The sequence below is a fragment of the Pleurodeles waltl genome, chromosome 11 (assembly GCF_031143425.1).
Source record: "Pleurodeles waltl isolate 20211129_DDA chromosome 11, aPleWal1.hap1.20221129, whole genome shotgun sequence".
Taxonomy (NCBI): Eukaryota; Metazoa; Chordata; class Amphibia; order Caudata; family Salamandridae; genus Pleurodeles; species Pleurodeles waltl.
The window spans coordinates 880,608,508-880,636,236 of NC_090450.1; the positions used below are offsets into that span (position 1 = coordinate 880,608,508).

General features: G+C 45.4%; 1 protein-coding gene across 7 annotated transcripts in view; it reads right to left on the minus strand.

Annotated features, from left to right (window-relative positions):
- ACACB (acetyl-CoA carboxylase beta) overlaps positions 1–27,729 on the minus strand; it is a 1,528,264-nt gene that overhangs the window by 1,293,748 nt on the left and 206,787 nt on the right. The window contains exon 1 of one of the 7 annotated variants that reach the window (XM_069214761.1): positions 8,901–9,007. The exons of 5 other annotated variants lie outside the window; for them this stretch is intronic. In XM_069214761.1, the coding sequence (XP_069070862.1) occupies positions 8,901–8,944 (44 nt within the window). In that variant the 5' untranslated portion in view covers positions 8,945–9,007. Of the gene's footprint in view, positions 1–8,403; positions 8,540–8,900; positions 9,008–27,729 lie in introns of those variants that run through there. One more of the 7 variants, XM_069214762.1, reaches the window with a different exon arrangement.

Here is a 27,729-nt window from a genome sequence, read left to right on the forward strand (position 1 = left end):
TGGGAGACCAGCATGTTCCTATTGGGTTTGCTTCTCAAAAGCTATCCCCAGTATAACAGTGTCACACCAGCTATGAGGGTAGTGTTTTAAACTGTATTGGGCACTGGCCAGGACCCACTACATTATTGGGAACCAAACGATTATTAAAATTATTAATACCATCCCACCACACCAATAGTTCTGATATCAAGTATGTTGCATCTGGGGAATATCAGCTATGGCACAATAGCCAAAAGGACATCTGCTCTACAAAGCAGAGTTATCGAATCCAGCCACCCCTTCCTATCAGGTCCTGACGAGGGTCTCATTACAGGAAACTCATCACAAATGCACCATGGAAGTCACTAACACATCTCAACCGATTTTCAAATAATTTCCCAAGGAAAAAGTAAGACCCATGTAGACAACATACAAAACAAATGGACAAACACACTTTGAAGGGAACAAATATATTGAAAGCATACAGCTAGAGATCATATATACCTACAAGGATGTTAATGGGCTTCCATTCACTGGCACCTCAATAGCAAAAACGAGCAACGACCTGCACAATATGCAGAGTTGGCAGCACTCATGGTGACTCCGATGTATGCCAGAAAACACAACCCACAGGAACAATGTGGCTGACTTGAACTTTGACTGCTGAAGTTGCACCATCTACCTCAATGACTGGACCACAAAATATTTCTTAGTTCACACTACACATCCCACTTTGACAGGATTAATATGACAAAAATAGAAGCACATCACAAACAAGGACCGTTCGGAGCAGAGACTGCAAAGGAAGATGAAGAAGCTAGATGGAGTACGGAATGTCCACATGAGAATAGTCAAGTAAATACACCACAGGTTCACTCTGTCATATGAGCCCAATATAAACAGCAAACAACAAGAAAAGTTTCAAATGAGAACTGCTGAATAAAGATGCTGAAATCACAAACATTCTAGGGAAAGGACATGCTGCATGTACAGAAAAATTGAGAAACTATTTCCTCTATGGTGGGGTGTCGTGGCACCCAAACACTACCTAGATTACTCAGGAAGAGGGTCATATGTGGTCACACAAGCAGATCAATTCAGAAAAGCACCCTTTGTAATACCCATTCAAATTCTGAAACTATTTTCACATGTCAAGAGAACTATAGTCACTCCAAGGGACAAAACACTAAAGATATATTACTTAACTTTAAGTTGTGGCCCTCATGGGAAAAGGAGCTACAGAGTCATACGGACACTTGTCGTTCTTGCTTAAGACATGATCAAACACACAAGAGGAAAGGTATTCTATAACAGCGACACACAGAAGTCCCATGGCAAGTAATGTGTTTTGATTGCACAGGCCCTTTACCATTCTTAGTTATAAAATACGGTTTCTACAGGTGGCCACAGGCTATCCCTATTGTCGATTACTCAGCAGTCACAATGTGCCAAGTACTGATAAGGATATTTTGCAGGTTCAAATTGCCCCACTGCTTTTCAGCAAACAATGAGTCACACAACTAATGACATACTGTGTCACATTTCGGGGGTAGATCGTGAATTTCTCATCATCCATAGATTGCAGACTTTAGGGGAAGTAAAGAAACTAAACAAGAGGCATGAAAAAAGTGACTGATTCACAAGGAACTTCAGGCATTTTCTGCTGCAATTGCCAACCAAAATAATTCAGCTACAGGACTAATCCCATATAAAGCTTTGTTTGGTTGAAGATTAACAGAGTGGCATTATTGGGAGATGCCACCCCTGAACACTGCAGAAAATGAGTTTGGGCTAGCTTCACGTTAGTATGCTAAATAACTAATGCAAACTCTACATTTATATGCACATGGTACAGTCTGTTTAAAGTCATCAAACCATGATGCAATACTTCGATAAGTGCAGTGACAGGAATCAAATGCGGGTTGCTGACCTGTGTATGAACCACCGACAATAGTACCATCTCCCCTTCCCAACAGCTGCTTGGGAGTGTCCTCTCACAGTAACAGATAAAGTGTCACCTGTGATGTATCATGTACACTTCCCAGGGCTGGGATACAGATGGATCTGTATATCACTGACAAAGTCTGGCACAATCAGAAAAGTTGAAAATGCACTTTAAACTTATAGGCATGTCACAGATGCGTAAAGGCAACAGGGCAGGCAGAATATGCAGGACAAAAAGCAAACAAGTGTCTTAAACTAGAATAGCTAACCACTAGTGCGGTAGACCCCCAAAATGTCTTCTTCCTGCTGCACAGGTTTTATTTGGTCAGCAATTCTGACTCTACAGCAACCACAACGAAGGCCGAGCATCAACTCAATCTATCACCCAACAGCTCAAGAGTCGCTGACAACAACAGCCATGGACTACATTAAAAGGATTGTTTCTTCTATATCTGGAATACTCCATTATGCCCAAAAAAAACTACTTGTCCACTCACTATGGCAAGTCGGGTTTTATCGGGAGGAGCTATTTCGAGGGACTACTGGCCTGCTCTTGCAAGAAACTCCAGCTGACAAAGAATAGGCGTTCTTTTAATTTAGAAAGTATATGGGAAATAAAGATTAATTTAAATCTTGTTATATTTGCTGTGATGTTCAAATGCAGAGGTCTGATGTCCGCTTGTCTCCTTAGAAATTGGCACTCATTTTATCCTGGAGATCTTGTTTACAAAATGCTCTAATTTTTCAGTCAGAGAAATGTAAATAAAGTGAACTATCTGACAATCGTGCTGTGTTAAATGAGAGTCTATATGATTTTCCTAACACATTTAAATATCTTGTAAATGACTTGAACAAATATTTCAACATGTATTTCTGTAGTTGGGAAGCCTCCTTTTTTTGAAGTGTGATGGAAATAAACCGTTTAACGGGATCAAAACAAATCAGAACACTTTACTTAGTGATGTGCAAGTGATGAATATTTGCTGAAACCATTTTTCTACATTACCGTTTGCATGTCAGTGGGAAAGTTTGTAGCCATTCCAATAGAAATGTACTGTCTGTCAATGATAGTGCAAAAAACATGCTTTAATACATCTATTAAAAAGTGAGAGTTTTTACACATGAACTAGAAAACATTCCTGCCACCGCCCCTATGTCAATGCTATTGATGAACCAAGAGGCAAGTCAGGGTCATGTGCACCCTTTATGTGGGCTAGGTTTCTATTATACAAGGAGCAGAAGTATAGTCTATTAAATCAAATAAGAGTTTTTGCAGAGCAGACATGCTCAACCCACATATTTAAAGGTGCTCTCATATTGGATTATGAAAAAAGGTGACTTAAAATGAAATATTTGCCTAAGATTAAACAATTTGAAACCAATTTATGGGTCAAGCGTGTTACAGTTAGGGTGAGTAGATTATTTAAGTCACTAGACCTGCAGGTTTAGTAGCATTTTTATGACTTTAAGAGGCCTGTCCACTATTTCGAGCTAAGGAGAAGGAAATACGACTGTTGACCATCTTTGTTTGGAGAAAAAGGGATGGCCTTTGCCTCAGATTCATAAGTGTAAAGGGGGTGAAAAGGGTACTGACATCCTGGTTGTACAATCGGTAAATGTTGCCCATTATATTCGAAAAGCAGAGGAGCTTCTGGATGTGCTAGGAGCAGCAAAGTACTAAAGTACCTTCGATCTGACTCTCGGTACTGGCAAATCGCCTTAATACCAACTGCCAAGAAGCAGGCTGCATCTTTATGCCAAAATGCTATTCCAGTTTAAAGTAATGCCCTTTGGTTTTTCAGCACCTGGTGAACCATGCCCTTGCGGGGCTGGAAGAGCTCTGTGTGGCCTATCATGACGACACTGCAGTATTCATCAATTCAAGGCACGACTACCTGAGGCCCCTAGGACAGGGGTTGGCTAAGACAGAAGGGGTGAAATTCACCATCAAGGCGACTAAATGTCAAACGTGACAGTCCTCTGTATTCTACCTTGGGCAAAAGATGAGTAACTGGTGGCTTACCTATTAGATGTCAAAATCCAGCCTATGATGGTATGGGAGATGCCAACTACCTAGACTGGTGCAAAGGCCTCTTTAGGACTCATCGGGTTTTGCAGGAACTTTACGGTGAACTATCAAAGTACAGTTGTCATATTGACTGCATAGACCTCCTAGAGCCAGCCCAAGAAATTGATCTGGACTGAGAAGTGTCAAAGAGCAGTTTAAGAACTGAAGAAAGTGCAATGCAATACACCTGTAAGCACCATATTACAGAAAGCTTTTCATTTTGCAGGCGGATGCCTTTGGCCAAAGAGTTGGAGCTGTGTTAGCTCAACTGGATGACTAAATTATAGTGCGTCTGGTGGCATTCATGAGTAGGATGTTACTACTCAGGGAGGGGACCTGGACAGCACTGAGGAAGGGCGCTTTGCAATAGTGTGGGCCTTGCAGAAGTTCATCCGGTAATTGTTTGGCATTAGGTTTGTAGTATAAACTGATCATAGACACTGAAGTGAGTAAAGGTTATAATGAGAGAAAATCCCATGTTGTTGAGATGGTTAATATCGCTGCAAGGATTACATTTAGTGGTGGAGCACAAGGCCAGATTAAACCACAGGAATGCAGAGGGACATTCCCATAGGTTTTGCTGATCTGACAACCTCACCAGGTAAGGATTTCTTCCGGGGTAGTCTGCTGGAATGGAAAATTCACATGCATGGCGACAGATGCACTAGTGCCATGAGTGCCCTAGTTGGGAGACTGAAGAAGTGAGAACTGCATTCCCCAGACAGGAGATGTGTACTGCTGACATTCCAGGGGGCTGGGTGAGATGCATGCATGCTGAAAGGAGAGCAATAGTGCATCCTCTCTGCACATCAAAGGGCTCATTGATTTCAGGAAGATTTACTGGTTAGTGAGGCCTAGGTTCATGGTCAGGAAAGTGGGACTGATGAGGTTGGCACTACCCAGGAATCTTGGTAGAGAATGAGGTGTAGCCCTTTCAACCTTTATGGGGTATATTTCAGTGTAGGATGGGAGCCCTGGTCACCCACCTGACCTGTGTTGTGGGTACTTCAGAATATGAGCCATTCCTGCTTTATGAGACTTTCCCTCTGGCAAAGGGTAGTACAAATGAAAGAACACTTCAGACAAGTTTACTCCCAAAACAAATTTTCGAAGGGCAGGCACTAAATCACGTGTCTAGATGTGGACTACAAAGGTGGGAACATGAGCTCCATACTTTGTTGCCCAGCACCATCGCATCAGGAGAGGGAAGATCGCCAAGAGTTCTTGCTGCTGTAGCCAGGACAGGGAACCAAGGTAGGTTAATCTCCCATCAGGGTGAGGGGTCATCACCTAGGAGCCAAGAATATTTGCCTTGTGCCTGAAGCACTAGCCTTCTGTCTGCCTGCCAAGACCAGTGTGCCCTGTAAGGAGGAAGAGACAGACTGAAGTGAACGAGGCCCAGCAAGGTACCTGTCGAGTGGATCCCAGTGATCAGAGTGTGTGGCACCCGGGCCAGTTGTGATCAGTGTTGCGAGAGACAGCGGTCCAGTCGGGGCTGCCATGAAGTTGCGTAGCATCGACCGGAGTCTCTTATCATAGGGACAGTCGCTCGTGTCTGACCCCAATGTTCCAGGAGGAGGGCCAGTGGACTTCTGAGACCCTCACTCATTATCACTGAGACTTGGGGCTATTGACTGTCACCTGCATCTGTGACACCTGTAGGCCATGAGGGGGGTCACTGGGGCCATTGCATGTTGGAGAAGTCCTCATGATCAAAGGAAGGACTGAGGAAACAAGTCCAGAAGGCATGTGAGCTTTGCCGCTGCTTCCCAAACTTAATCAGCAGGAACCACAAAGGAGATGCTGCACCCAGAAGCTGCTGCCATATGCGAACACCTCAGTCTCGTAACCCCGCCAAAGACTGTACAAACTGCTCTTTGGGAGGTACCAAGGGAGAGAAGCACTCAAACTCCTAGACTCCCTTGATGGATGCTGTTGGGATAAGGTGGAAGTAGGGCCAAAGGCCCATATGAGACTTGTTCTAGCTTGGCAGTTTACTACCCAGACCTCAAAACTTTTAAAGGTCAAAGACATTGTGATGCACACTGTCATCTGAGTAGCAACTGGAGTTACCTCTTAAAATCTGCCAGGGTCGCCAAACACAGAGTGGAGGAGGAAGGAGGGGTGAGAGCACTGCCCTGTCAAGTGCCCTAATCTTGAGAGACTACTTGTAGGGATTATTTAGTGAGCTGTGTTTAGCGTGTGTTATAAATACTGCTTTTTACACAAAGATTAGTACCAGACTGAACAATAATTTTAGTGTGGTCACTGCAAGTATTTTGACTATGAGCCCTCACATACCTTGCATCTTCCTCCACCCTGACAGTCCAGCGCTGACGGGGGAAGTACTTGTCCCAGTTACTCAGGATCCCTAGTATGTCAGGCCCCGGGACATGAAGCGTAAATGGCCACAACCCACACAATTGGGCCCAGTAGCTCCTGCTTAGCTCTTGGCCCTCTAAAAAGGTTTCTGACAGTTTAAATGAGTAGGAGGGAAGACATGGTAAATGGAAGATGAAGAGGATGTTGTTAATGTTCAGTTTACAGCTGGGAGATGACGTGGGGTTCAGATTTGACAGCATTTCACTGTGGAAATTAACCCTGTAATTGAGGGTTGTGGGCAAAAAACAAGGACAAGACAGATAGATATGAGATACTGAATTGCTCCAAGTAGCAGAAGAGGAGGAAATAAAAGATCTATAATAGGATAAAGCGTGAGGCTGTATACATCAATTCACTACTGAATGCCAGAGAGAAGTCCTTTGTGATTTTATGGTGCAGGACTAGAAGATTTTCAGGGTGTTGGGTGGGTGAATCTCAACTAAATCAAAGTATTTCAAAGAGAAGTGCATGTATTATTTAGCTGGAGTACTATCATAACCATTTGGACACGTGGAGTGCTTTCAACTCTTAGAATACAAACAGTACAGAAATTCAGTTAATGAGTGCAGTTTGAATATGCACAGCAGCTAAATAAATACTTCTCAGGATTATCAGAAGTTACATGTGTCGAAGAACAGCAAAATCTGCACACTTTAAAATGGGGTTGCAATCTGAATACTGATTCTCTTTATGGCGCAAAGACAATGCAAAACCGGTGTCCATATTCTGATTTGCAGAGAGAACATAAAATAGCCAAGAAATAAGTTTCTGAATTATAGGACTTTGTTGTGCGTTTTTAAGAGTATGCTGATTAGGACATGCATTTAGGTGAAGAGATCTCCTTGAAGAGCAATTCTAGAATTAAAGTATATATGCACATAAAATAGATTTGCCTTGTGCCGGCATATTAAGCCATAGATGGACACTCATGTTGTGCAGGCACTCGGTCCCAATAGCTGGGAAGGAAATTTCTCATGCAAGCGAATAAAATACCCCAAAAGGTTAAAATTACCAAAACACTTTCGAGACAGGCCAGTATAGAAATACTAAGAACATCCCAATCGTAGCAACATTATTAAAGAAAAATATTGACACCACAGGTTAGGTTATTTCCTAAACAACCATGCTATCTCCACAATCAACAGGATACAAATAGAGCATTTAGCATGTTCGAAAACCACTTTTTACGAGTAACAAACATACTTTCGCCACAAAAGCACCAAAACACGTCTAACAATTTGGAGTTTTGATTAAATCAAGAGGATTTAAACAAGGTAAAGAACTGTGAGCTTAATCTCGTGTACCAACATTTTTAAAAATGCACACTTCACGGGGGATGCCTGTGATGAATCCCTCTGTTTATCGAATAAATTCTCTCCTCCCCCGGGACTTTATATTTTTAAAATCGTGTTTTCGTACAAATTGCAATAATGTTAATCTTATCCAAACCTGCTAACAAGAGAACCGTTTTTCCTGGGACATCTTTGCAGCGTTCAATCCACCAGTGTTTTTTTTTGTTTTTGTTTTACAAAAATTGTTGGGCGCCAATTGTAAACAGCAATCAATAATGGGGGCTCCTCGCCCAGATCTGTGAGGGGGAGCACATCTCAAACTATCAGGATTTTAAAGAGGACAAGTCAGATTTTTTTTTTTTTAAACATGAATGGGAGGAAAAACTGCCTGCAACATAAAAGTTTATGTTTTATAAGAGGGACAATTTGGAAAAATGCGAAGAACAAAAATTAAAAATAATGTTTTAACAAATCAATCCTTAATATGAAGTGCTGGAGTACGTACGGCAAGTTTCATGCTAATTTTAAAATTAAACATGATCTGAATGAAGCATGGGGTAGATTTTCACTTTTTAAGGAAGGCTGATGTGTTTGTTCGCAACGTCTGTTGCAATGTATCTGGCTACGTCTACGAAGGGCATTTATTTACAAATATGTGCATGCTTTAAGACACAGCTTACAAACTATTCAAAACATAAACCCAGTTTAAAACCGAGTATGTCATCTTTTGCCACTTACCTTCTACCGGTCCTCCTACATGCCACTGGAGGGCTAACATCAGTTTTAATGGGAGCAAAACAACAACACTGGGTTTCTTTGAGATGCAAATAAGAGGAATCTCGAGAAAATGTGCCTTAAAAGCGGCAGCACACGTTTCACAAGGCTGTGGGGGAGAAGGCAGTGAGTGTGCACGTTACAGATGTCACTCAAGGACAAAACAGACTTTTTTTTACGTTAAACATATTGGTGCCGCTGTTCCTGGCACAAATAGCTTATCTGCAATGCATTTTGTCAGAGACAATATTTACAATGTGGACGAAAGAAGCAGTTCGCTAACATACTGGGAAGATAAGTTGGCCGGAGAGCGGTTAAACGTGAAACAAACGGGACAGGAAGCTGTGCTGCGTGGAGACGTGCCCTGTCTAACTTTCTGCAGCAAGTCGCTGCAAAGGGCGGGTCAGACCCTAGAAACTCCCTGAAGGGGTCGCGGTATTATATAATGAAGGGGGGCTGACCTCTTCAGACACTGGAACCAGCTGTCGCTGGGCTCCTCCTCCATTCTTAAAGCACGAGATCAGAGCTCCGCCGCAGGGTGCTGCCAGCCGTCCATTTCCTTCCCCCTCCCCCTTATTTACCCCCCTCCCCCTTATTTACCTCCCCTTTCCGCCCCTTTCCCTCCCCTCAGCTGGAGTGACAAAAGCACGCTCTTGATGGAGCCTGATAGGAACTTTCCCTCTACTGCTGCCAGGAGAAGCATTTGAGTATCTAACTTTTACGCTTTAATTCTGCTTGCATTAAAGTTAGGAACACTCTATCAGCCACACGTACTGGTCTAACACCCAAAACCTCCAGTGCGCACATTTGCAAATGGCCGAATGCAGAATAACCATAGCATACAAATCTCCATAGATTAATATCGTCTATGATGTTAAAGAGATCATATTTACACGCGAGCCCAGAAAGAAAATAATAATTGGCAAAGCCAATGGGTCTGGCATACGATGGTTATTCTTTAGTTTTTCTGCTGCAAGCCTGTGTCACAAACTATAGAAAAAAACAATAAAACCCACTGCACGGCGGCCATGTAATTGCTATAAAAATAAACTAAAAAAATCAATAACCATTGTATATAATTTTATTAGTTCTGTAAAGCTGCGGCCTAACAACCAGGCATACCTAGAATATGTATAGAAACCCTTCTTAGTTACACCACAGAGCAATATCATTCGTATTGGTGCGAAGCAGAATGCAATTAGCATTGAATTACTATAACATTAAGACTTACTTTGAACATAATTAGCATTGAATTACTGTAACCTGAAGAATTTTAACACATCAGGTTGAGAACAAATAAAAAATGACACAATAGAAAGGAAAAAACATCGGCAACACATGTTCGACCGCCTCTCAAGTGCACTTCATTTTAGGCAAATGTGCATTTGTGATCGGGCATAATGCCACTAATCAAAGTGCAAGCCAGTCAATGGCTGAAATGAGCTGACTCTTTGTTATGTGCCGTAAACTGCGGTGTGCGAAAGCAAAACATAAATGATAGATGAACAGACAGACACATGGATGAAGAGGGTTGACATAAAGCAACTGATATTTTTGATTATCAAAGATTGTCAAACAGCTAAAGCTGTCCCACAGCCAGACCAAAAAATATCCGAAGCACTGGTGAAGCCAGTATGATTTGCTTGCATGTGCCAATGCATGCAGCAGCATTTGTGCATGAATCTGCATGCATTCTCACCATTAAACCGAATGCTTGTTTTCCAAGCTGAAGTTTCAACACTTGACATGACTTCTTGATACAGTTTTGACTTACCATACCTATGCAGGCAAGATGTAGATCAAGTTGTGATGAAATGAGGTTTCCTCAAATGTTGTACACCTCTTTGTAAGAGGCTTATTATACCTGTATTCAGTTACACTGGTTAGGTCGTGCCTTATATTTAAGGGCATAGAGGCTGGTCATTGCTGACCACTGGTTGGCTTCAAATGAACTCTAATGTGATTGCTTCTTATAGGCCATCTATCACAGGCTTCCTTCCTCTTTGTGTGTTTGTCCCATCACTGGAGCATGGACACATTTTTTGTGTTCTTCCACTGCTTATTTCTTTAGGTACCACTTTTTATTTTATGTTTAAATACACTACCAGAGTGCACCTTGCAATCTGTGGCACTGTCTTTGCGACCCGTGGCATTAGAGGTGGCAAAATCAATGCCAGGAGCAGTGCGTCCTTACGGAAATCGGGTAAGGCTCCTTTCTAGTTGTTTTCTCTCATTTTTCAAATTACACTAATAGTAAATAATGTTTAATTATTCTCCACTGGTATAATAAGAATACAGTTAGCTGGACTATGGGCCTCCCTGGCAGCTGAGGTAAGTAAAAAATACTTTTAAATGCATGTTGTGTTTGTGCTTGAGGGCAAGTGTGTACATGCATGAGAGAGTGTGTTTAAGAGTGAGTGTGTGTGTGAATGAAACTGAAGGTCAAAGACCGTGTGATATCACTTCCACTACCGCTGGTATATTGGTGAATTGACGTTCATGTTCGTAGCGCAAGACCAACTGCCTTTGCCAATGCTTGTTCACAATGTTGCAAAAACAGATGTACCTTAAATGGAGGGTTAGGATGACAAATGACCATTCACATTTCCTGTTCCAAACCAGTAGGTGAGAAACATAGGAGTTGTATGCACCATTTCATAGTTAGATAGAAGAAACTGGCACATCCCCTGTTAAGATTCCCTTCTGTGACAAGGGAGTAGGCCTAGAGGTCAATACGCTCACTGACGTTGTGGTTTCCTCTATTAAAAAAGAATATCTTCAAGTTACAAGGACTCAAATTTGTATTTCAAAATTCATCTTCATCAAACAGAAACACACCTGTTATTTTCTTTTTATATCCAAAAAAGAGGGGGACAGGGAAATTAAATGGTCCAGTGTACACTCTCCCTAGCCGTTATATTGAAAAAATAAAGTACACTGTTCCAAAAGAAGGAAAACACAGGTCTCTCAGGCACCTCTAAAAATAGGAGCAAAAGCCCTCACACATCTGTACAATGTCATGTTTCATCAGTGCCCGAGAGACCTGTATTTTCCTTCTTTTGGAACAGTGTACTTTATTTTTTTCAATTTTCTTTTTATAAACAGCAGGGTTACAACTACACTGTTACCTTGTATCTGGAATATGCTTTAAACTGGGAATGGATTCTTGCCTTCTTTTAGGCATATACTTTACCCTGGGAATGGATTTGCTTCTTTGCTGAGCTCCATGAAAAGTATCAAGAAGTCATTAGCTGAAAGCGTATCTATTCCCTCATAAATTATGGCTGTTCTTTTTTTCTATAATCAGGATTTACACCCATGAAATTACATTTCCTGGTAAATTACACTTGACTGGAGGTAGGCTTAAATTGCATCACCTAACGGAAGAAGCAAAATCACACATAATTAGAGGAGCTGAAAGAGAAATCATTCACAAAGATGATTAATAAAGAGGACCTTGGGGGGGGTGGCCAGGATGGCAGCCGTAATGGACGCGTAGCTGTGAGCTCCTTGTTGGTCCACTCAATATCCTGCAATAATCCTCCCCATCCAGAGTTAATAATCTGCTGTGAAACTGCCGGAGCCCTCAGTGCAACGTTCTATTTCTAGATTACCTCGTTTCTGCACGTCCAAGGTACTCACACGCTGGGGAATGTTGATGCTGATATAAGGGGGCTGCTGTGTGGCCTAACCGAGAGGGGAGTGACGCGTGCCTGGGTACAACATGATCGTCGGCTTGGAACACTAGACAGGGTTCCCAAGATTGCCAAAGACGCCTGACTCCTGTCTTCCCCGCTGCACTCCCTGAGGGCACTGCTGCACTCAGCACACAATCTCCCAAGCCGTGGCTCTTGACCCGGTCGCTACAAAGACTTGTCGTCTGGATTAACAGTGCTGACAGTGTGACGGAGCCCCTGCAACGGTGACAAGCCACTACACATCCAACAGCTGTAGGAAAGTACCATCTTGCCTGGCTTGTTACCCCCATTTTTACATGTATGTAAATTTGTTTTTGCCTGTCTCACTGGGATCCTGCTAGCCAGGACCCCAGTGCTCATAGTTTGTGGCCTGAATGTGTGTACCTGTGAAGTGACTAACTGTGTCACTGAGGCTCTGCTAACCAGAACCTCAGTGCTTATGCTCTCTCTGCCTTTAAATTTGTCACTATAGGCTAGTGACCATATTTACTAATTTCAATTGGCACACTGGAACACCCTTATAATTCCCTAGTATATGGTACCTAGGTACCCAGGGTATTGGGGTTCCAGGAGATCCCTATGGGCTGCAGCATTTCTTTTGCCACCCACAGGGAGCTCAGACAAACCTTTACACAGGACTGCCAGAGCAGCCTGAGTGAAATAACGCAAACGTTATTTCACAGCCATTTTCACTGCACTTAAGTAACTTAAATGTCACCGATATGTCTAACCTTCACTTGCTGAAGGTTAGGTGCAAAGTTGCTAAGCATGAGGGCACCCTTGCACTAGCAAAGGTGCCCCCACATAGTTCAGGGCCATTTCCCCGGACTTTGTGAGTGCGGAGACGCCATTACACACGTGCACTACATATAGGTCAATACCTCTATGTAGCTTCACAATGGTAACTCCGAATATGGCCATGTAACATGTCTAAGATCATGAAATCGTGTCCCCCCCCATGCCAAATCTGGTATTGGGGTGCTAATCCCATACATCCCCGGGGTTCCACTATGGACCCCGGGTACTGCCAAACCAGCTTTCTGGGGTTTTCTCTGCAGCTACCGCTGCTGCGACCCCACAGACAGGGTTCTGCCCTCCTGGAGTCTGGGCAGCCCAGTACCCAGGAAGGCAGAACAAATAATTTCCTCTGAGAGAGGTGTTACACCCTCTCCCTTTGGAAATAGGTGTTAAGGGCTGGAGAGGGGTAGCCTCTCCCAGCCTCTGGAAATGCTATGAAGGGCACAGATGGTTCCCTCCTTGCATAAGCCAGTCTACACCGGTTCAGGGAACCCCCAGTCCTTGCTCTGGCGTGAAAATGGACAAAGGAAAGGGGAGTGACCACTCCCCTGTCCATCACCACCCCAGGGGTGGTGCCCAGAGCTCCTCCAGTGTGTCCCAGACCCCTGCCATCTTGGATCCAGAGGTGTGAGGGCACTCTGGAGGCCTTTGAGTGGCCAGTGCCAGCGGGTGACGTCAGAGACCCCTCATGATAGGTGCTTACCTGACTAGGTGGCCAGTCCTCCTCTGAGGGCTATTTAGGGTCTCTCCTATGGGCTTTTCCTCAGATAACGACTTGCAAGAATTCACCAGAGTTCCTCTGCACCTCTCTCTTCGACTTCTGGCAAGGATCGACCACTGACTGCTCCAGGACGCCTGCAAAACTGCAACAAAGTAGCAAGAAGACTACCAGCGACATTGTAGCGCCTAATCCCGCCGGCTTTCTCGACTATTTCCTGGTGGTGCATGCTTTGGGGGCTGCCTGCCTTCATCCTGCACTAGAAGCCACGAAGAAATCTCCAGTGGATCGACGGAATCTTCCCCCTGCTTCAGCAGGCACCAAACTTCAGCGTCACCGGTACTCTGGGACCCCTCTAATCCTGACGAGCGTGGCCCCTGGAACACAGGTGGTGGACCCAAGTGACCCAGGCTGTCCAGTGGTCCAGCTGTCCAAATTTGGAGGAGGTAAGTCCTTGCCTCCCCTCTCCAGACAGTAATCCTGTGCACCGTGTGAAATGCAGCTGCTAGGACTTCTGTGCACATTTCCACAAACTTTGTCATGAACAGCCAAGCCTAGGTCCCCAGCACTCTGTCCTGCGATGCTCAGCTCCCTGAGTTGATCTCCGGCTTCGTGGGACCCTCTTTTGCAGTGTTGATACGACCGCCGTGTTCATATGTCTTGAACCCGTGTTCAAGGATTTCTCTGGGTGCTACCTTCTTGTGCATGGGCTCTCTATGTTGCTGAGGGCCCCCTCTGTCTCCTCTCCCATGTGGCGATATCCTGGTCCTTCCTGGGCCCAGGCAGCACTCTTTTTCTTCAACTTCTACTCTTGCAGCTAGCAAGGCTTGTTTGCGGTCTTTTGCCAAAGAAACAACTCTGCATCCTCCAGCACTCTGTGGGACATCTTCTGCCCGAAGGAGAAGTTCCTAGCACCTTCCGTTTTTGCAGAATCTTCAGCTTCTTCCATCCAGAGGCAGCCCTTTTGCACCTTCATCCAGGGTTTAGTGGGCTCCTGCCCCCCCCGGACACTTTCGTGACTCCTGGACTTGGTCCCCTTCCTTTGCAGGTCCTCAGTTCCAGGAATACATCTTCAGTGCTTTCCAGTCTGTTGTGGTCTTTGCAAAATCCTCTATCATGACTCTAGTGTGTTTCTGGGCAAATAGTAGTACTTTACTCCTACTTTTCAGGGTCTTGGGGTGGGGTATCTTGGACACCCTTAGTGTTTTCTTACACTCCCAGCGACCCTCTATACACTACACTAGCCTAGGGGTCCATTCGTGGTTCGCATTCCACTTTCATAGCATATAGTTTGTGTTGCCCCTAGGCCTATTGCATCCTATTATGTTCTACAGTGTTTGCAATATTTTCTAACTGTTTTACTTACCCGATTTTGGTTTGTGTGTATATTTTGTATATTTTACTTACCTTCTACAGGAGTATATCCTCTGAGATATTTTTGGCATATTGTCACTAAAATAAAGTACCTTTATTTTTAGTAACCCTGAGTATTGTGTTTCTTATGATATAGTACCTATATGATATAAGTGGTATAGTAGGAGCTTTGCATGTCTCCTAATTCAGCCTAAGCTGCTCTGCTATAACTACCTCTATCAGCCTAAACTGCTAGAACAGTACTAATCTACTAATAAGGGATAACTGGACCTGGCACAAGGTGTAAGTACCATCAGGTACCCACTATAAGCCAGGCCAGCCTCCTACGCTGGCCCTGCAGAAGCACTGCATGCGTCTCTTTTTTCAAGTTATGGCCCGACTCATCTGCTGTGTCCGCGGCTTACTCCCAGGAACAATACTTCTCATCTCCCAGGACACACACAAGGCGAGGCCCGGAATAGCACCATACTGAGGAGCCAGCAGGTGCCTACTTTGTCTCTTCACTTTGCCTCTCCACGTCACTGGTAATACCTGTGCATGAATTGCGCATCCTGCGATGCCCCGCTGTGAGGCCTGCAATCCACAAATGGGGCCCCCACAACATGCTGGCAGATTAAAAAATTGTCCCTGCATGCTACCATCTGTGGCTTACTTCTACAGTGACGTCTTCAACAGTGTAAGGTACAACACAGGACCCTGTGGGCTGCAGCATTTCATGCTTGACTGTTTTTTTCCTGCAATTTTGAACCTTAACAGTGGTAAAGACTCGGCTATCTGTTACCCTCCTTCCCTGGCTCCCTAACACTCAGAAGGGACACTGTTGTTTATTAACAAAGGCCGTTTGTCGTGAATAATCGCTGAGGCAGGGAAGCCTCTGGGAAAAGCTAATACTGGGAAACACTGCTTGACTATTCACAGCATGTGCCCACCGCGGGTGTTGCCCAACAGCTCACACACCCTATAGCCTGTAATGATCCGACATGATGGTGAAGTCTAAAATAAATAAATCCTTGCTGCACAACCCAACGCAATCAACTTCTTCAACCAACGGCACTACAGAGGCCCTGACATACCTAGCGAGCACCCTTCAGGTGCACTGTGCACATTTTGAAAAGGTTATACAAGCTATACTAGAGACCAAAACGTCCTTGGAAAGTCATATAGACACTATCTGCTTGAATGTCAATTTGTTCCATGAGGACCACTGCAGACTGATGGACCACGTAGACGAGACAGAATCTTCACTCACCACAATGCACCCCACAGTGCAAGAACTACAAACTCAGATGAAGCTGCTGCGTGCTTAAGAGGCTTCATTGCACTGCAGGGTGGAGGACGCCGAAGGAAGGTTGTCAGACCACGGTCTCCTCCAGGTGACACTCCACTGGGGTACACCCCATCCATGCATCCCTACCTGATGCCTACAACCAGAGGACTGCTCGACCCTCCATTTTGCGAAGACACTTCCACATGCATCGCACAATATTTCAAACACAATAAAGGGTCCACAGCATCCAGAGCAGTAGAATGGGATGGACATAAGGTAGTATTACGCAGCCATTGCATGACTGCCTCATGGGGATTCCGTCGCACATTTGCATAAGGAACTGATGACCCTAGAATGAACCCCACATTTATTAGAGGAGGAGGTGAGCCTACATCAGATCAGATACCTTGGTTCCTATGGGGATTGCCCTTGACTCTACTGTCTCCCCTCTGGAGAACCGAACTCGACGAACCGCTTCAACTGGAAGAGATTAAATTAGCGACAGCACAGATTGCGAGAAACATAACTCTGGGCCCGATGGATTGCTTGTGGAGTATTAGTTTACTCATTCAACACTAATCTCCCAACACCTATAGGAGGTATTCTCTGAAGCGTTATTGGCCGTCTGTTTACCGGAATCCATGCGCAAGGCCCTGATTGTGGTCCTCCCCAAGCCCAGGCGCAACACGCTAGATGTATTTTCTTACTGCCCCCTATCCCTCCTCTACCTCGACTGCAAGATATTGGCAAAGGTTTTAGTTACTAGACTTCTCTCCCTGATACCCACAATGATACACCCTAATCAATCAGGTTTTATACCTGGGCATAGCACCTTCCTTAACATCTGACGTCTGTTGAGATTGCTGTGGGATACACCAATGATGGCACGTGATGAAGTCGCAGTATCGCTAGACTTAGAAAAGGCCTTCAATACTTTAATTTGGACATTTGTTTTGACAACTCTAGAACCTATGGGGTTCAGGCTTCGATTCCGATGCTGGGTGAGTACGTTGTACTCAAGACCGACCGCCAGGGTTTAAACCGGACAGTGGAAATCAGACAGCTTCCCCATCCAGAGGGTCACCCACCAGGGATGCCCAATCTCACCTCTCATTTTCGCTATGGCCACGGAATCCCCGGCTTGCCAGCTTCACCAATGCGCTCAGGAATAGGGATTCCCTGATATTGACTTGCATCATATTGTGTCCCTATATGCTGACGATGCCCTGATCTTTTTGCACGAGGTTGAGACATCTCCTCCGACCCTAATGCAATTACTAGACAATGGTTCAATTTTAGCACTATGAGTCAACTGGTCCAAATCCTGCTTATTCCCCATCACTCGATTTCCGACACCTTCAGGGATGTTGCACTCATGCACTGTCTTCAATGGTGTTACGACACCTTCAGATATCTAGGTATCAATATATACCACTCGGAAGTGGCCCTCAGATAGGGTAATGTGGACCGAGTAGTACATTCGATCCGTAGATCCCTCACATTCTGGCAATCATTGCCTCTCTCCCCACTGGGACGAACAGCAATATCTAAAATGTTAATTTTACCTAGACTGCTGTACTTCTTTGCGCACTCCAGCTGATGCTCCCCAAAACCTTCCTCTGGGAACTTCATGGTTTACATCTGAAATTATTATGGTGAACTGGCAGAAGACATCTGGCCCTGGCTATCACACACCGGCCACTACTGGAGGGAGACTTGGAGGCTCCTATTTTCGATACTACACGACAGCACAACTACAATGGCCAATGTGCTGGGCAAAAGGCGATTCACGACACCCTGGGCCTAGCTTGTTTCTACACCTGGCTCACGGATCGAGACTGCTGTCCACTGGGAGAACCATGCCAGATGTCCTTGGCGTGTGCATGCTGGCGCGATATATGCGTGTCATGGACAATTGAGTGCCATACTCACCACTGATTCCTTTTATGCCGTTTCTACAGGCCTACTAACAACAGTGTCATATCAGAACGCCAGAGCACATTGCTAGAGTAACATATAGATTGATCCAAGGGTAAGTAGAGGTGCTGGTTTATTCTACAAATAGTCGAACCAATGAAGTCTACAGCAATATGGCAGCCGACACGTGTTTTGCCCTCTAGTATTTATCAAGACTGAAAATGACACATATTTGAAAATAACTGATATAAACATAACTCATGTAATTCAAAAGACATGCCTTAAACCTATTGTGTTCAAAGCTGTGGCATATGGTAGCCGATATGTGTCGAACCAGTTCAGACAATCTTGTAAGACTGCATTACAGCAGTGACGACTAATCCTTAAATTGAAAATGCCGATACATTGTGAATAGTTAATGTGATAGAAAACCATGAAGCCAGTTTGTGTATCATAAGACGTGAAGAAGGAGACCAAAATTCAGGAAATATTAGTAGACGTGCAGTGTGTGGCCAAACCAACAAGTGAATAAAGTTGTGAGACCAAATGCATAATCAGGCTGCATACCATGATCAGGCCAACAGAAATCCAGTCATGGCAAACACAAAAAGAAAACAAGTAGAGTCCAATCATTTACCTTTTTCTTGAAAAGGGTACTCCGTAAATTGTATTGGAATCTAAAGTAAATCAAAAACAAAGCTGAAGGTAAAAGAAGAATATAAGTGTCAGTAGGGTGGCGCTCAAGGGCCCAGACTGCCCCTATAGAAGAGTAGTAGTAGTGAGAGGATCAGAGACTGCATATAATCTGTGGTTGTAATCCGATGTAACAGCCTTATACTCTATCTTCTATTTAAGTGTTATGTAGTATGCCAAAGTAATAAGGCCATAATAAGCCTAAAGAAAGTAAAAATGTATGTGGGCTTCTGTACTGGAAAGCTTGGCAATGTAATGTAGACATAACCGGGAAGAGACCTTACCTCAATCCTATGCAGTTACACGAAACGTAAATCTGCTTGTGGAATGCCAATTCAGTGTGTCATTCCGTCGTGATAGTAAAGAAATGGAACTAAAAACACAAAACAGTGAATACAGCAACATGAGTGTAGGAAAGTGCCACTTTTGGCATGGTTATCCCTCCCACACTTTTTGCTTAGTGTTGATGCCAACTTTGATTGAAAGTGTGCTGGGACCCTGCAAACTAGGCCTCCGCACCAGTGTTCTTTCCTTAAAACTGTACCTTTGTTTCCACAAATGGCACAGCCCTTGCACACAGTTAAGTCCCTTGTAAAAGGTTACAATATGCGGCACACCAATCACACACAATTGTAATACACATATGACCCAAATAAATGATCTTGAAGAAACTAAGCGTCCAATTTTAATACAAGTTTGAAATGTCCAATCCGATCCAAAGATCCGAATATAATTTCTTCAAATGTTTGGAAACCCCTCCATGATAATACAATTCAAGCCAACACGTGTTTCGTCATGGGAAATTCTTTTCTATATCCCGAACGACTTCTTCAGGGCTAAAAAATTGCAAACATATTCATTGAGTTAGGAACTAAAATACTCAAACTTAGTCGTTGAAAATTAAATAAAATAAATAAATGAGTAAAGATCCCAGAACCTAAACCTAAAGTGCAATAGTCTCATGCAACATTGGTGTAGTATCCCTTAAAATCATAATTCACCCAAATGTGAAAGAAACCAGATGAGAGATATATATTAGACAGGTGTTCCCCACAAACACCACTGAAACCTTTAAATCAAGCAAACAACCGCCATATTGAGAGGATATGAATTTGCCAGTACTAACCAAAAACTCTAAATCCATGCAGAAATAACCTCTGTGTCACCAACAGGCTTGCAAAAATCCTTAGTAATACCTCCTAATTAGTAAGATCTTTCAAATCCAATAACAACTGACCGTATTTATTGAGCATTATCTGTTTTTTATATTGTAAACCGAACTTCCAGATCTATCATGTAAACAGAGAACATGAATACGATTCATTAACACATATTATCGACTGAATAGTATAGCCAAACGATTTAAGCCTCATTTATACCATGCGAACCCCATATGACCCCCATGTTAAATACCTTTAATCCAGAGTCCAATAGTATCAAAGCACTTCCCGTATAGGTGGGTGTTTGGGGTTAACTTGAACCCCCAACGACGGACTACCTAAACCCTGGAGATAAGAACTATAAGTTGTATACTTCCCTGCAAAGCTGTACTATCTTTTCTTCCCATAGGAACCGTTGAGAAATGCAGTGTCCACTTCTAAAACAGCTTTTTGCCATTTAGAAAAACTGTATAAATTGTTGATTCTATTCAAAGTCCTGATCATATATATGCAAAGTACCTTTTATTTTATGAACTTACCTGCAAACTGAATCTTGTGGTTCTACAAAAAATGTTAAAAAACACATTTTTCTATGTAAAAATCCTATTGGTCTGGAGTTAAGTCATTGAGTGTGTGTTTCTTCTATTGCTTGTGTGTGTACAACAAATGCTTAACACTACCCTCTGATGAGCCTAACTGCTCGACCACACTAGCACAAAGAGAGCATTAGTATTATCTACATTGGCCTCTGTTAAGCCTTCAGGAGGCCAAAGGTTCACTCAAGGATCCTCCTTGTTCGCCCATGTGCCTCACTGTAACGTTCCTCTGCCCTTGTCCTGGCATTCCTCACTGGGGTCAGTAGCCATGAGAGGTTGGGGAAACCAGAGTCACCTGCAAGTATCGAGGGATACCTGTTAGCCACACACTCAGCCTTAGGGCCAAACCCACACCCATATACCTACATCAACTGAGTGGGGACCATGGGCTCACCTATATGTCACACTCAGTGCCTCTGGAGTTGAGACATCACATATGGGATGCTGCTATTCCTCAACATAAAGGCATCATGCACAGAGCCAGGATAGTTTGCATTGACATGGGAGATGTACTGGTCTGCCAAACACACCATCTGCACATTCAGAAAGTGAAAGCTTTATCTATTTCTGAACACTTGTTCATTTCTCTGGGAGGGAGGGGGGGACAAATGCAATATGTGTACCATAAATGGCACCAATGTTGTTGGGGATATGTCCCAGTGCATAGACGTCAGCCTTCACTGTTTCCAGATCCTCCACCTGGGAGGATACGATGTAGCTGCGCATGTGTTTCATCAGGGCAGACAACACTCTGGTCAACACGTTTGAGAACATAGGCTGTGACATCCCTGATGCCATGGCCACTGTCGCTTGGAAGAAACCACTTGCCAATAAATGGAGCACTGACAGGATCTGCACTAGAGGGGGGATACCTGTGGGGTGGCGAATAGCTGATATCAGGTCTGGCTCTAATTGGGCACACGGTTCTTGGATTGTGGCCCTATCAAGTCTGTAGGTCAGGATAATGTGCATGTCCTCCATTGTCGCCAGGTCCACCAGGGGTCTGTACACGGGGGGAAGCACACCTGCAGACCAGCAATCACCCAAATCAACTCAGAAGTGGCTCAGGCAAACACAAGCACCACACTTCATCTCACAGGCACTCACACAAGCTCCATCCACATGCAGACACACCTGCATGCACTACATCCTCATCCACTACCTCCATCACCAGCACACCTATCACTACACGCCCCTCACTGGCAGTCACTACCCCACATCCATGCACAAGGCCCCTGTGTCCTCCCCCACTGTGTCTGTGAGCCCTCCTCACAAAGTACACAAATGCAAGCACTCAGACACCCAAAAGCCATCCACCTCACAACAGCATCCAGCCCATGCACCTGCACCCAAACACAGTGTCCCTAAGAAGCTTTTCCTCGCCTCCCTTGACCTATTACCTACCTTTACCCCCCTGTCCTTCACCTTGGGCCAGGGTGGCCAGAACCCAGCCCAGCACCTCAGCCACCCAGTCCGCGGCCACTGTGGTTTCTGCAGCAACTGCAGGTGTGAGAGGCTCAAAGGAAGCACCCGTCAGCCTAGCCAGTGTGCCAGCACCACCTGCCAAGGCCAAGAAGGGTCTGCCACCTAGCAAGGACAAGAAGGGGACGCCAGCCAGCAAGGGGAAGGAGGAACCACCAGTTAGCAAGGGCAAGAAAAAGACACCAGCTGGCAGAAGCAAGGGGGCACCACCATCTGCCAAGGGCAGGAAGGGGCACATAACACCAGCCATGGCACTTCAGCCATCCGAGGCTGCAGGTGAAGGCCTGGAGGCTACCACCAACACTGACAGCACCTGCACCGCGGGCAGCACCGCCACCTGCACCGGGGCCAGCACCGCTACCTGCAGCGCAACTGGCATCCACTGAGCAGCTGTCACTGCCGGCGAGCAGTGTGTAGTGGTGACTACAGGGTCTGCAGTGCATCCTGGCCTCTGCAACACCCGTCGGTGTGACACACAGGTGAGAGACTGTGACCTTGCCCCTTCCGGGATGAAGCACACTAGGCACAAGACCTCCTCCAGAACCAGTGGAAGAAGGCATCAACTCAGCCCCTCCTTGCCAGGATGAAGCACACTGGGCACAAGGTCCCCTCCAGAACCAGTGGAAGAAGGCATCCCCTCAGCCCTTCCTTTCCAGGATGAAGCACACTGGGCACAAGGACCCATCCAGAACCAGTGGAAGAAGGCATCCATTCAGCCCCTCCTTGCCAGGATGAAGCACACTGGGCACAAGGCCCCCTACAGAACCAGTGGAAGAAGGCATCCGCTTGAGAGACTTTGGCTTTGCACTCCCCAGGACCAAGCAGCGAGCAAACCACCCACTAGAAAGACTGTGGCTTTGCACTCCCCAGGACCAAGCAGTGGGTAAACCACCCACTTGAGACTGTGGCTTTGCACTCCCCAGGACCCAGCAGTGGGCAAACCACCCACTAGAAAGACTGTGGCCTTGCACTCCCTAAGACAACCAGTGGGCATAGAGCCCCCTCCAAGCCAGTGGCGTTGCACCATCTTCCGGCTGAGGTGCCCCCCCATTCCCCGTCCCCCTGAGGTGCCTGTGTTTTTTCGACCTGATGCCCCTGCAGTGTTCTCTCCGTATTGAGGCAGGAGTCAAGTGTGGCCTTGGCCTATGTGTTATGGCCCAGTGGGCCACTGATATTTTGGAGTGGGCATTGTCCCTCCTTTAGTATATATTGTACATACTGTTTATTGTTTAAGGACGTATCTATCTAAAACTGTACTATTACACTCATTTTACTCCATTCCTTTTGTCCTTGCGTTATTCCTGAGGGTTACGGGGTGTATATGTAATGTTGTTGCATCTGTTTGTGTGTATGGTGTTGGGGGTGGGGGGTTGCGTGTTGCATATGTGTGTCACTCTCTCCCCCCCTCCCTTGTGTGCTAGGTGCAGTACTCACCGTGGTCGTCTTCACCGGCGTTCGTGTTGTTGGTGTATGAGAAAGTACACCAGCATTGGAAAAAAGTGCAACCCGGGCTCCATGGCATTGTGTTTCTTCCTTGAGTGTAGAGAGGTGAGTTGTTTCCCTTCAGTGTTCTGTTTCCGCCGTGCTTTTGATGGCATTGGTACCGCCCCGGAAAAGCTGGCAGATAGGCCTGTTGTAATGCTGTTGGCGGTACACTGTCTTCCACCTGGCTGTTGGCGGTTTCCGCTGCGGTGTTTGTTGCTACCGCTGTGGCGGTCGGTGTGTTAAAGTGGCTGTCTGTGTTGGTGGTCATGATTTCATTTTTTTACCGCCGACCTGTTGGCGGTGTTACCGCCGCTTTATCACCGACTGCCAGGGTTGTAATGAGGGCCTATATCTCACTATATACAGAGCCAGCTTCCTACATTGGTGGATCAGCGGTGGGGTCTACAACTTTGCATTTGCTGGACTACTCAGCCAATACCTGATGACACAACTAAATTCTAAAATTGCATTTAGAAAACTGATTTCTGAATTTGACTATTTTTTTCTAATTTTTTAAAAGTCCTGCTACGGCCTTGGTTAAGTCCCTTTAGCATCTCTTTTTAAGTTTAAAAGTTATTGTAAAGATAGGATTAAGTTACTAGAAGTCGTTTTTAGTTTCTAAAAGTAATCCCAACTTTAGTACCATAATAAACAACTCAGAGGACATGGTGGTACAACTCAACCTCACCCCTTACCTCCATCTAGGGATGACAGAGATAAGGTCCTTCAGTAAGCTGAAAAAGATTAGAACTGGTTCCAACCCTACTAAGGTCAAGCTCCAGGAGCTCTTAGCAGAGTACACCAGGGACCACCCTGCTGAGGAGGAAGAACTCTACTCTGACAGGGAAGATGTTAGACGTGAGGTGGATGATCTCCCCTCTCTTCACCTAAATAGGAAGACCAGGGTCCCCAGACCCCTGTCTCCAAGGATAGAACTCACTGGATCTGTATCTTCCACAGGGGAGTCCAGCTCCTCTGGGAACATTGAGGGCAGCCTCAATGAAGAGGACATCATTTTAGCAAGGATGGCCAAAAAGTTAACTTTGGAGCAACAACTCTTAGCTATAGAACGGGAGAGAGCAGAAATGGGCTTAGCACCCATTAATGGTGGCAGCAACATAAATAGGGTCAGAGAGAATACTGATATCCTAAAAATCCCCAAAGGGATCGTCTCAAAATATGAAGGTGATGATATCACCAAGTGGTTCACAGCTTTTGAGAAAGCTTGTGCAACCAGAAAATTAAACAGGTCTCACTGGAAGCACTTCTCTGGGAAATGTTCACTGGTAAGTATAGGGATAGACTCCTCACAGTCTCTGGTAAAGATGAAGAATCCTATGACCTCATGAAGGCTACCCTGATTGAGGGCTTTGGATTCACCACTGAGGAGTAAATAATTAGGTTCGGGGGGCTCACAAAACCTCAAGCCAGACCTGGGTTGATTTTGTTGACTATTCAGTGAAAACACTAGGTGGTTGGATAACTGGCATTGGAGATCATGACTATGATGGGCTTTATAATTTGTTTATGAAGGAACACCTGTTAGGTAACTGCTTCAATGATAAGTTGCATCAACATCTGGTGGACCTAGGTCCAATTTCTCCCAAAGAATTGGGAAAGAAGGCAGACCACTGGGTCAAGACAAGGGGGACCAAGACTTCCACAGGGGGTGACCAAAAGAAAGGGGGTCACAAAGCTTCCACAGGGGAAGGGTGGTGAGACACCTAGGGACAAAAACAAAGAGTCTTCTCAAGGGCCCCAAAACCCTGCTCAGGAGGGTGGGCCCGAGCCTCTTCACAGTCCACAAATGAGTACAAGGGTAAAAACTTTGATCCCAAGAAGGCCTGGTGTCACAACTGTAGACAGCATGGACACCCAAACTGGAGAAATGGCTTGTCCCAAGAAAAATCCCACTTGCTCTACTCCAGTTAGTACTGGAATAGCAAGTCACCAGGTGGGATCACCAGTGTGCCCAGAGCAATTCAGAGTACACACTGAAGCTACACTAGTCTCTGAGGGTGGGGTGAATATAGCCACATTGGCTGCCTGGACGCCTAACAGGCAAAAACACAGGCAGCAGCTCTTGATAAATGGGACAAAGGTAGAAGTCCTGAGGGATACAGGTGCCAGTGTCACCATGGTGACAGGGAAACTGGTTTCCCCAGGACAGTATTTGGCTGGACAAACTTATCCAGTTGCCAATGCTAACAATGTGACTTAAGTCCATCGCATGGCTATGGTGACTTTAGAATGGGGAATAGTTACTGGCCTGAAACAGGTGGTGGTCTCTTCTGCAACCCAGTGGAATGTTTGCTAGGGAATGATCTGGTGTCCTCAGCATGGGCTGAGGTAGAGCTCAAAACACATGAAACCATGCTGGGAATCCCTGACCTGGTGTGTGTGAAAACCAAAGCACAGAGCAGAGCACAGGGTGAAAAAGAAGTGTTAGAGCCTGCAATAATGGCCCAACCTTCCAAGGCAAAAGGTAGGAGGACTGGGGGACTAGCCTCTGAACAGCAAAAGAAGCAAGATCTCTCTTCTCAGGAAGATGTCTTATCCCCTGAGGGAACTGAGTCCATGGAGGTGGACTCATATCAGGTGGAGCTCTTGGGCCCAGGGGGACCCACAAGGAAACAGCTGTGCCAGGGAAAAACACTTGTCCCATTCTTGAGGGCCTCAGACAGCAAGCTGCTGAACAGGAGAAGGGAGATGTCAGTGGCTCCCACACGGACTATTGGGAGAATGGACTCTTTTACACTGAGGCTAGAGATCCCAAACCTGGTGCCATTAGAAGAGTGGTAGTGCCTCAGGAGTTTAGAGAGTTCATCCTCACATTGGCCCATCCCGTTAGCTGGGCATTTGGGACAAACATGAAGCAGACTTGTGAACCATTTTTATTAACCCAACATGTCCCAGAAAGTTAGGAAGTTTTGTAGCTCCTGTGTCACCTGCCAAGCCAGTGGCAAGATAGGTGGCCACCCAAAGGCCCCCCTCATCCCACACCCAGTGGTGGGGGTGCCCTTTGAGAGGGTTGGTGTGGACATTGTGGGTCCACTTGAAGCTCCCGCTGCCTCAGGGAATCAGTACTTACTCGTAGTAGTGGATCATGCTACCAGATACCCTGAAGCAATTCCTTTTAGGGCAACTACTGCCCCTGCAGTAGCCAAAGCCCTAATTGGTATTTGTAGCGGAGTGGGTTTCCCTAAGGAGGTGGTTTCTGACAGAGGTACAAACTTCATGTCAGCGTTACCTAAAACACATGTGGAATGAGTGTGGGGTGACTTATTAATGTACCACACCATACTATCCACAAACCAATGGACTTGTTGAGAGATTCTATAAGACACTGAAGGGCATGATCATGGGGCTCCCTGAAAAGCTCAAAAGGAGATGGGATGTCCTCCTGACATGCTTGCTTTTTGCCTACAGAGAGGTGCCTCAGAAAGGAGTAGGATTCTCCCCCTTTGAACTTCTGTTTGGCCATCCTGTAAGGGGACCACTGGCACTTGTTAAAGAAGGCTGGGAGAGACCTCTCCATGAGCCTAAACAAGATGTGGTGGACTACGTGCTTGGCCTCCGCTCCAGGACGGCTGAGTACATGGAAAAGGCATCCAAAAACCTTGAGGCCAGCCAATAACTCCAAAAGTTGTGGTATGACCAAAAGGCTGCAATGGTTGAATTCCAGCCATGGCAGAAAGTCTGGGTTCTGGAGCCTCTGACTCCCGGGCCACTTCAGGCCAGATGAAGTGGCCCTTACCCAGTCCTAGAGAAACAGAGTCAGGTCACTTACTTAGTAGACCTGGGCACTAGCAGGACACCCAAGAGGGTGATCTGTATTAACCGTCTGAAACTCTACAATGATAGGGCAGACATAACCATGCCAATGGTTACTGATGAGGATCAGGAAGCAGAGAGTGAACCTCTTCTTGACCTCCTCTCAACTGACCCTAAAGATGGATCAGTAGATGGAGTTGTGTATTCAGACACCCTCTCTGCCCAACAGCAAGCTGACTGCAGGCAAGTCCTACAGCAGTATGCCAAGCTCTTCTCTTTGACCCCCTGGTCAGACACACCTGTGTATCCATGATGTGGACACAGGAGA